Genomic DNA, 11,803 nt, shown 5'->3' with positions numbered 1-11,803 from the left:
TAAAGATCTCTGGCCTGCACCCTGATCAAGCACAATATCAGCTAAAATGGCAACACAGAACCAAACCAGTGAACGACACCAGCACGCATTACAAACATTAAGAAAGAGGAAAAGGAAGATAATACTGTCATTATGATATATGCTTTCAGTGTGAGATCGATAATTGCTGACGAATAACACTTTAAATGAAATATTTCTCTGAATCAGCTTTGGTAAATAAACATGACACATGAATTCTTTGCTCCACATCAACGTCAACTTATGGGCTTAACATCAATTTCTTTTAGTGACAACTTCACTACTATTTCACTTTGTTACTGCTCACACCAGTGTGCATTTGGCAACCATTAGATAGAGATTCTGCAGCAGGACAGGCAATAATTCTGTTGCACGATTTCAGGCAGTTTAGTTACAAAACAGAATGTCTAGAAAAAGGCTTATAACAATATAATAAAAAGGATAATTGCTACTTGCCATATAGTGGAGATGCTGAGTCGTAGAAAGATGCAACAAAAAGACTATTGGAAAGTTAGCTTCCAGCCAACAAGGCCTTTGTCAAAAAAATAACAACCCCCCCCCTCTCCCCCCCCCACACACACACATGCATGCACGTATGACCACAGTCTCTAGCAGCTGGAGCCAGACTGTGAGATTATAAAAAATGAATCAACAGGGTTAACAATAAATTGCACGAGCAGACATTAGCAACCACGAAGCAGCCATAATTTGGGTGATTTCACCAATCATCAAAAGTGTCAGTCACTTTAAACAACATGAAATTGAAGAGTCATGGCCTACCTTGTAAGTTGTCCAGCATGTAGGTCAGCAGCCGATGAGTTCCATTAGGTTCCCCATACATGGCTAGGATCTCCTTTGTCAGAGGATTACCCTGGAGTCCTAAAATATGCAGCTGGAAGAGTTTCCCCAACTCGTATGGGAGAACCCGTAGATAGTTGTTGTTCAGCAGAAGTTCCCTGCAGAAAGCAAAATAATAAAAAAAAAATTCTCATAAAACTGAGTATAGTCTCGATATTGAAATAATGCTATGTTAAGTTAGGAGTAAAATGAAAGAATTTTTACAATGGCTGGTAGAATAGATAACATATTCCCTCCCTAAAATGAAATAGTGACTTATAATATGGACATGAAAATCTGCTGTGTATGTTTTAAGCAGGTTTAACCTCATCATTCTTTGTGGCTATATGAAATGCAAACCTGCTATTATGGTGGTAATGTTTATTTTAAGAGAAACATTTAACGTATGGTGGATTGATGCAATCGTTGTTGAAAGGGGAAGATAAATAGATTGATAGTGAACAGTTAACAGCATATCATATATTTATAAGAAATGCTATCAGAACCATACACTAAGTTCATCTAATATTAACAACAGATCCTTCAACAAAGTCCCAAAATATCTCCTTAAGCAAACAGCTGCACATTACAAAAAGCTATGGCATCTTTGATCACATTCTGCACACCTATATGATGATGTCTCTCAAGACTTAAAGAAAGAAAAATCACGCTCATAAAATCAGCACAAGTTTAGGAAACACTATCATTTATGCAAATCCCTACTTGCTATTTTCACAGGTGATATCTTAGATTTAGTCATTCCAAATTTCGAAAGGCACCTGTTGCAAGAAAGTAGTCCTGAATGTGTGACTACATTGACATGAAGGCAAAGCAATCAGGGGAATTAAGATTGATGCTGCTAGTAGTAGTTTATATAGAATCAGTATTAATAAAAGAGAGTAGGAAAGTTATTAGTACTATTACAAGGTAGGTGTTTCAACTGAAGTCATATCTGGATGAGAATCATATGTCAGGATTATTTCGAGTTGGTGAATGCAGTGGTGAGAAATCCTCTGTTAAGAGGAAATGCTAGTTTTTTAGCAATAAGGTCATGCATTCATGAGCCAAATGTCTGTCTTGCAGACAAACTGCAATTTTATTCCGTAATGAAAATCAACACAGTATTTGTATAGTATGTAATTGAAAAGACCCTTAATTTTTAAACACTAATGGACACATTTATTTTATCCTTTAACATACATACATATGTAAATAAATAACTACATAGTTGCGCTAAAATACGGATTGTACTTTTCTATTGTAAAGTGTCATTTATACAGGGTGGTCCATTGACAGTGACCGGGCCAAATATCTCACGAAATAAGCATCAAACGAAAAAACTACAAAGAACGAAATTCGTCTAGTTTGAAGGGGGAAAACAGATGGCCTTATGGTTGGCCCGCTAGATGGTGCTGCCATAGGTCAAACGGATATCAACTGCATTTGTTTAAATAGAAAACCCCATTTTTTATTACATATTCGTGAAGTACGTAAAGAAATATGAATGTTTTAGTTGGACCACTTTTTTTGCTTTGTAATAGATGGCGCTGTAATAGTCACAAATGTATAAGTACGTGGTATCACGTAACATTCCACCAGTGCGGACGGTATTTGCTTCGTGTTAAAATGGACCGTTTACCAATTGTGGAAAAGGGCGATATTGTGTTGATGTATGGGTATTGTGATCAAAATGCCCAACGGGCATGTGATATGTATGCTGCTTGGTTTCCTGGACGACATCATCCAAGTGTCCGGACCGTTCACCGGATAGTTATGTTATTTAAGGAAACAGGAAGTGTTCAGCCACACGTGAGACGTCAACCGTGACCTGCAACAAATGATTATGCCCAAGTAGGTGTTCTAGCTGCTGTCGCGGCCAATCCGCACATCAGTAGCAGACAAATTGCACAAGAATCGGGAATCTCAAAAACGTCGGTGCTGAGAATGCGACATCAACATCGATTGCACCCGTACCATATTTCTATGCCCCAGGAATTGCATGGTGACGACTTTGAACATTGCGTAGAGTTCTGCCACCGGGCACAACGAAAATTACGGAACGATGACAGATTTTCTGCATGCGTTCTATTTAGCGACGAAGAATTATTCACCAACAGCGGTAACGTAAACTGGCATAATATGCACTATTGGGCAACAGAAAATCCATGATGGCTGCGACAAGTGGAACATCAGTGACCTTGACGGGTTAATGTATGGTGCGACATTGTGGGAGGAAGGATAATAGGCCCCCATTTTATCAATGGCAATCTAAATGGTGCAATGTATGCTGATTTCCTACGTAATGTTCTACCGATGTTACTACAAGATGTTTCACTGCATGACAAAATGGCGATGTACTTCCAACTTGATGGTGTCCGGCACATAGCTCGCGTGCGGTTGAAGTGGTATTGAATAGCACATTTCATGACAGGTGGATTGGTCGTCGAAGCACGTTCACTGGATCTGACGTCCCCGGATTTCTCTCTGTGGGGAAAGTTGAAGGATATTTGCTATCGTGATCCACCATAGCACCATCTGGTTTCCCCCTTCAAGCAAGACAAGTTTCATTCTTTGTGGTTGTTTCGTTTGACACTTATTTTGTGAGATATTTGGCCCGGTCACGATCAATGGACCACCCTGTATAATTGTGTATTTTGTTGAATCCTACGATAATGTTCAAATGTGATGATGAAATCTTATTACAAAATGTTTGGCAGAGAACTTTTGCGAAGAGTACAAACAATTAATAACAACGTGCACTCACCATATCATTCTCACAACACCGATTCTTGCACGCTATTGAGATTCATCACAGACTCCTCTGTCATGTACCCACAGCTCTGCTGGGCATAATAGATTTCCCCACAGATAAAATGTGCTTTACTCCTACATTCGATAAAGTTTGTCTATTTGCCATTTCATATTCAAATTGTGATTGATCTGTACTGAAAATACTGTTTCAACTATACCCTTCACCTGCGATCAGATGGTGACTTTCTGTACAAATGCTGCAGCACACACTATTATGTCTTTTCCATCCTTCATTTCCTTCATAGAAACAAATCTTGTTATCAGAATGAGATTTTCACTCTGCAGCCGAGTGTGCACTGATATGAAACTTCCTGACAGATTAAAACTGTGTGCAGGCCGAGACTTGAACTCGGGACCTTTGCCTTTCGCGGGCACGTGATCTACCAACTGAGCTACCCAAGCACGACTCACGCCCTGTCCTCACAGCTTTACTTCTGCCAGTACCTTGTCTCCTACCTTCCAAACTTTACAGAAGCTCTTCTGCGCACCTTGCAGAATTAGCACTCCTGAAAGAAAGGATATTGCTTGTGTAAAGTTTGGAAGGTAGGAGACGAGGTACTGGCAGAAGTAAAGCTGTGAGGGCGGGTCGTGAGTCGCACTTGGGTAGCTCAGTTGGTAGAGCACGTGCCCGCGAAAGGCAAAGGTCCCGAGTTCGAGTATCGACCAGACACACAGTTTTAATCTGTCAGGAAGTTTCAAATCTTGTTATTTTTCAGGATTGAATTTGGTTTTTTCTTTTAGTTCTATCTACAAAACTCCTTGTCCCAAGGCATTTAAATTGAGTTTTTTGTAGAAATAATAGCCCATTTTCTTAAGTTGTAATCATGGACAATCAGACTACAAAATGGGCATTCTTTAAATTTCTCAGACATTTCCCTTTTCATTAAAGAATAATTATATGAATTTGGAGGGGCTTTGCAAAATCTTACCACTCATAACTGCATTTGTAGTGCAATTAAGCTACTTTGCAGTTTGCATTGAACTTCTTTGCATATTTTCTATTATGCTTCTTTTGTAACTTTTTTGTACAGGCAAACATTTTCTTGTAGGCTCTCTTTCTATAGCGATTCCATTCAATTTGTTTCATTTAGTTCTGTCTGGTGATGATGGTTCATACCCGCTTGTAGAAAATGTATACTCATCGTCAACACCTAATGTATCACTTAAAGTCAGAGATATTTCGCCAAATGACATATCATTAATGAGTTCAAACAGTGCATTCTCAAAAAAAATCTCTTCATTTTCATACTACATTGCTATTACATTTTAAAATTATATCTGAATATGTAACGGCATGAAGCCAGAATATTCTAGGATGTGTAAATACACGTTAGTGTACTACAGGTAGTTCCTTCTGCCTGGGTGAGCATGCCATGAAGGTCCCACTTCATTATACCGTATAGCATGCAATCTTTATAATCCAAAAACTACACATTTTCTCAACAAAAAAACACCACCACTCCAACCAGTGACAAACATTGAGCCCAGTATGTGTCATCATCATCATCATCATCATCCTCTAAGACTGATTATGCCTTTCAGTGTTCAGTCTGGCACATAGTCTCTCTTATAAAATTCCTCCATGATCCCCTATTCAGTGCTAACATTGGTGCCTCTTCTGATGTTAAGCCTATTACTTCAAAATCATTCTTAACCGAATCCAGGTACCTTCTCCTTGGTCTGCCCCGACTCCTCCTACCCTCTACTGCTGAACCCATGAGTCTCTTGGGTAACCTTGCTTCTCCCATGCGTGTAACATGACCCCAACATCTAAGCCTGTTCACCCTGACTGCTACATCTATAGAGTTCATTCCCAGTTTTTCTTTGATTTCCTCATTGTGGACACCCTCCTGCCATTGTTCCCATCTACTAGTACCTTCAATCATCCTAGCTACTTTCATATCCGTAACCTCAACCTTATTGATAAGGTAACCTGAATCCACCCAGCGTTCGCTGCCATACAACAAAGTTGGTCAAAAGACTGAACAGTGCACAGATAACTTAGTCTTGGTACTGACTTCCTTCTTGCAGAAGAGAGTAGATCGTAGCTGAGCGCTCACTGCATTAGCTTTGCTACACCTCGCTTCCAGTTCTTTCACTGTGTTGCCATCCTGTGAGAATATGCATCCTAAGTACTTGAAACCGTCCACCTGTTCTAACTTTGTTCCTCCTATTTGGCACTCGATCCATTTATATCTCTTTCCCACTGACATTGCTTTCATTTTGGAGATGCTAATCTTCATACCATAGTCCTTACATTTCTGATCTAGGTCTGAAATATTACTTTGCAAACTTTCAATCAAATCTGCCATCACAACTATCACATATCTTAATCTCACCCAGCCAGTCTATTGTTTTCAACTAATGATCCATAAATAATATGAACAACAGTGGAGACAGGTTGCAGCCTTGTCTCACCCCTGAAACTACTCTGAACCATGAACTCAATTTACCATCAACTCTAACTGCTGCCTGATTATCCATGTAAAGACCTTTAATTGCTTGCAAAAGTTTGCCTCCTATTCCATAATCTCGTAGAACAGACAATAACTTCCTCCTAGGAACCCAGTCATATGCCTTTTCTAGATCTATAAAGCATAGATACTCATAACACTTCTCCATTATTTGCCGTAAGCTAAAGATCTGGTCCTGACAACCTCTAAGAGGCCTAAACCCACACTGATTTTTATCCAATTGGTCCTCAACTAATACTCGCACTTTCCTTTCAACAATAACTGACAAGATTTTACCCACAACGCTGATTAAAGAGATGCCTCTGTAGCTGTTACAATCTTTTCTGTTTCCATGTTTAAAGATTGGTGTTATTACTGCTTTTGTCCAGTCTGATGGAACCTGTCCCGACTCCCAGGCCATTTCAATTATCCTGTGTAGCCATTTAAGACTTGACATTCCACTGTATTTGATGAGTTCCGACTTAATTTCATCCACTCCAGCTGCTTTATTGCACTGCAATCTACTGACCATTTTCTCCACTTCCTCAAATGTGATGCTATTTCCATCATCATTCCTATCCCATTCTACCTCGAAATCTGAAACATTACTGATTGTATTTTCACCTACATTGAGCAACTCTTCAAAATATTCCCTCCATCTGCCCAAGGCATCCACAGGACTCACCAGCAGTTTTCCTGACCTGTCCAAAATACTTGTCATTTCCTTCTTACCTCCCTTTCGAAGACTGCTAATTACACTCCAGAATGGTTTTCCAGCAGCTTGACCCATAGTCTTCCCAAGATTTCTTCTTGGATGCTGCAATTATCTGTTTGGCTTTGTTTCTTTCTTCAACATAGCTTTCTCTGTCTACCTGAATTCTAGTATGTAGCCATTTTTGATACGCCTTATTTTTCCTTTTACAGGCTGCCTTGACTGTGTCATTCCACCAAGCTGTTTGCTTCATCCTACTTTTACACACTATTGTTCCAAGACATTCTTTAGCCACTTCTAGTACTGTGTCCCTGTACCTTGTCCATTCCTTTTCCAATGACTGTAATTGACTACATTCAACTGACTGGTACCTTTCTCAGGTCGCTGTTATGTACTTGTGCCTGATTTCCTTATCCTGAAGTTTCTCCACTCTTATCCTCCTACATATGGACCTGACCTCCTGCACTTTCGGCCTCACAATCCCAATTTCACTGCAGATTAAATAATGATCAGTGTCATCAAAGAATCCCCTGAATACACGTGTGTCCCTCACAGCCTTCCTGAATTCCTGAGCTGTTATTATATAGTCAATGACAGATCTGGTTCCCCTGCCTTCCCAAGTATACCAGTGAATGTTCTTATGTTTAAAAAAGGAGTTTGTGATTACTAAGCCCATACTGGCCCAGAAATCCAAGAGTTCTTTCTGCCCAGTATGTTTGTTTCACTCAAATGTGACTCATACAGTTTAAACACCTATTTTGTCAGAGTGCTGATTTGAAGGGCAAAATGGGAGGCCACGTTGCTACATATAAATGCATACAGGAAAGTCTTTTTGACTCACTTAACAGTTGCAATAGTAAAGGGACAAATTTATATCCAAATAAAGCAGCCCCCAGTAAGAGCCTTAACACATCTGGAATCCTTTGGTTGCCCTCTTAACAACTTTCAACAATGTTTCACTTTATGTAAAGTTCGATAGACTACACAGAGGTCAAATCTTACAAGACAGTTTATTCACAGATTGACAATATTCTGTGCATATACTGGGTCTTATGCTTATCATTAATTACAGCATTAGGAAGTACCTCCAAGAAACATATCTTTTGACACATCATCAGTGCAGATTCATAAAAATATTGTTCTTAGGAAACATGATGGGCTCTATATTCACACAAAGTAACAAGTGCTATCAATAGGGGAATCTCGAGATGATTCCACATTTTTAGATGTCCAGAAGACTTTTGACAGCATTCTTCATAAGAGCTTATAATCAAATTGCATGCCTACAGGCAATTTTCACAGTTGTGCAAATTGATTTATGATTTCCTATCAGGTAGGCTATAGATCATGGCAACTGACAGAAAGTCATTGAGTGAAAAAGTAATGGCTGCCATTCCACAAGGAAGTGTTACAGACCCTCTGCTGTTCCTAATCCAAATAAACAATTTAGGAGACAATCTGATCAGCCTTCTTTGATTATTTGCAGATGATGCTGTCATTTGCCGTCTAGTAAAATTATTATGATGTAACTACAAGCGTCAGAATGAAAAGGAAGAAAGCAAGACCAGAAAAGGTGATGAGGCAATGTCAGCCAAGAGCCCGCTGATAAGAACTGCGACATGACAGGACTGAACTCTGCAAGCAGTGAATATAAGCACCGCTCCTGCCAGCCTCGGCTGGGCATTAGTGGACAGTATTAGCACGGCCTAACAAAGAGTATCAGTTATAAGTGATCCAAATCCATTGCTTGTTTGGACATTGTCTACAGAGAACATTACTGTTTACGTGTCGCCCATTGTTTGCAACATCATTGTTATTTCAAAGTCATTGAAATCAAACTACTAATGTTATTTGCTTGAATTGTTGTATAGCATTCCGGGAATGCAGCATCCCTTAGGCACCCTATATGAGACGAGTGGGCAAGTCTCCACAACTGGCGGCGAGGATCCGATGAACTCCATTGCTTGACGGCCACAGACTTTCTTGTATATTGTGCTGGTGCCTTAATTCCCTCTTGTCTTTACTTTGCAGGGGTGCTCATTACTTCACCAGTTTCTTGTCTTTTTGCTAATCAGTGTTTTCAGGTAGGTGTTGCAGAAATTTTCTATGCTTTTTTTGCCTGTGTGTTGCATTTGTGTCTTCCAACATGTCTCCCCCCCTCCCCCCCCCTTCCCGCCCTGGCCAGCCCCCTGCTCAGGCACTGCAGCCACCAGCACATTAGATGCCACACAGCTAAGTAGATGTTTCAGTTCCAGACACAGCTGATTGCTGCACTACTCAACACGATGCAGCAGCTACTGGCCAACACTGTGCACCCAACAGAACAAGCACCACTTACTACAGCTGCTATACCACCTTTTCGACAGTTTCAGGAACAAGCAGAGGAATGGCTCGAGGGGTTACACCAATTCAAGGCACATTTACTAGCTCACAATGTACCAGGTACTGTGAAACTTCCTTATCTATTAACCACAGCAAAAAGTGCAATGTTCAGAATAATTCAAAAACTCTTTCCTAATACCACTCCTAGTGAAGTTGTGTACGACAGTGTTATCAGCTCACTAACAAACTATTATGACCAATAAGTGAATGTGGTAGCAGGTAGGTATCTATTCTTTAATCACAAAAACTGGTCAGAACAAACTTATCATGAGTGGGTAACAGATTTGCAAGGTATGAAAAGGAAATGCAAATTCAAATGTGCTTGCGGTGCTTTATATTCAGATGTTATGTTGCATGATGTGATCGTGTACAATGTACCTGATGTCAAACTCAAAGAACAGATTCTGAAACAAACCAATCCATCATTTCAGCAGGTAGTGCAAATACTAGGTCAGTACGATTCCGGTGCCTTGTCGGCTCATATATTTGGGCACCCAGCTATTTGTCAGGTTGAGTCCCTTGCTTGTGATTGCCCCATTCCGCACCGGCAGTTTGTGCCAGCCATGCCAAGTAAACAACCTTCCACTCCACGTAAGCAGCTCACTACACAGGCAAACAGAATTAAGTCTCACCCTAGGTGTTACTTATGGCACAAACGCCAAGACTGCCCCTCCCAACAAGCTCAGTGTTATGCTTGCAGTAGGAAAGGACATGTACAGTCCGTATGTTTCCAACAGAACAAACACGAATTCGGCCCACTCACAAAAATCTCATCACAAGGCCCATGTTATTCATGCAGTATATTCCAAACCTGAAACAGACATTAGCAAAACTAGCAAGCATGTAGTTTCTTCAGTGATATGCCAATCAAACTAACTTTTTGTTCATTTACTTATTTGTGGGAAAAGTGTGAAATTTCAGTTGGACACAGGTGCCTCTGTCACATTGCTCAGTCAACACACATATGAACTATTAGGCTCCCCATGCCTGTCTAAAACCAGCATGCAACTGATGGCTTATAATAGACAAGACATTCCTGTTCTCGGAACATGTACTTTGGCTGCAATGTATCGCTCGCATATGTGAGCAGTGACTTTTACAGTGCTACAATCATGTGAGTGTGAGAACATATTTGCTCTTGATCCTTTTGAGTTGTTTGGCTTTAACATTCAGGCAATGTGTGGTCAGTGCCTGCATTCAATGCAAAAGACAGTGTAGCTAGCCTGCTAAAAGAATTCCCGCAACTCTTTTCTGAAGATTTAGTCAAAACCAACAATTTTGTTGCAAACACTCCTCTGAAGGACAATGATCACAAAGTAATTTTGCCAGGCCATAACTTTTCCCATTGCATTACAGGACAAAGTCGCTGCCAAACTTAAAGAACTGCAGGATAACGGAGTTCTTATGTCCATATCAGCTAGTCAGTGGGCGAGTCCACTGGTTTTGCTCCCCAAACCTTCAGGTCGTATTTGCCTCTGTGTTGACTAAGTCTACAGTCAACCCACAAACTGCCATTGATACTTATCCACTGCCATGCCGAGAGGATCTCATGGGCAGATTAGGTGCTGGACGTTAATTTTCAAAAATTTATTTGCGCAACGTGTATCTTCAAATACTGCTTAATGAAGAATCGCAAGAAGTGTGTGTAGTAAATACTCATTTGGGTTTGTGTAAATATTTGTGTTTGCCTTTTGGCAGTCCTTCCACACCCGCCATTCTCCAACAGTATTCGGAACAGCTGACTGTGCAAGTCCCTAACTGTTCAAACTATATGGACGAGACTGTCATAGCACGCCGTACACCTGAAGAACATACTGCAAATTTACGTGCTCTGTTTTGTGTGTTATTGGATACAAGACTAAAGTGTAGACTGGACAAGAGTGATTTTTTTAAAACCAGAGTTGCAGTATCTTGGTCATGTAATAAACAGTCAAGGTGTACATCCTCTTCAGTTGCATTTGTTAGACATAAAAGACTTCCGAGTTCCTCGCAGTATCACAGAATTGCAGTCAGTTTCAGGGAAAGTTAACTATTATATTCTCTTCATACCAAATGCTGCACGCATCACAGCTCCATTGCATCGCTTGCGTCACAAGAATGTCCCATTTGTTTGGGCGGATGAGTGCCTAGTAGCTTTTCAAACACTTAAAGATGCATTGCTCAGTGATCGATGCTTAGTTTACTTTGATCCTGACAAACAAGTTGTTTTGCAAGTTGATGCTTCCTCCTAGAGGATTGGTGCAGTGCTTTCGCAAAGACTTGATGATAAAGCCAGACCTATTACTTTTGCTTCATGAGTGTTGTCCAAAGCTCAGTGTAACTATTCACAAATCGACAATGAGGCTATGGCTATTGTGTACGGTTTCACCAAATTCCACCACTATTTGTATGGCAGAAAATTCAGCTTAATAATGGATCACAAGCCTTTGCAGCCCACGTTTCATCTGATGAAGCCATTTCCTGTATGAACTGCCCAAAAATTGCAAAGATGGGCTTTGTTCTTGTCTCAATACCAGTATGAGATTGTGTATCGTTCGAAAGATAAACATGGTAATGGGGACACACTTTCACATCTTCTGCTTGGCCCTGA

General features: G+C 40.4%; 1 protein-coding gene across 1 annotated transcript in view; it reads right to left on the bottom strand.

Annotated features, from left to right (window-relative positions):
• Window positions 1–665: 665 nt before the first annotated feature.
• LOC126416503 (CCR4-NOT transcription complex subunit 6-like) overlaps window positions 666–11,803 on the bottom strand; it is a 57,766-nt gene continuing 46,628 nt past the window's right edge. Inside the window, exon 4 of the mRNA XM_050084244.1 lies at window positions 666–974. Coding sequence (XP_049940201.1) covers window positions 788–974 — 187 coding nt within the window. The 3' untranslated portion in view covers window positions 666–787. The remainder of the gene's footprint in view (window positions 975–11,803) is intronic.

Source organism: Schistocerca serialis, chromosome 8 (assembly GCF_023864345.2).
Source record: "Schistocerca serialis cubense isolate TAMUIC-IGC-003099 chromosome 8, iqSchSeri2.2, whole genome shotgun sequence".
NCBI lineage: Eukaryota > Metazoa > Arthropoda > Insecta > Orthoptera > Acrididae > Schistocerca > Schistocerca serialis.
This window is presented reverse-complemented; position numbering and strand designations above follow the sequence as displayed.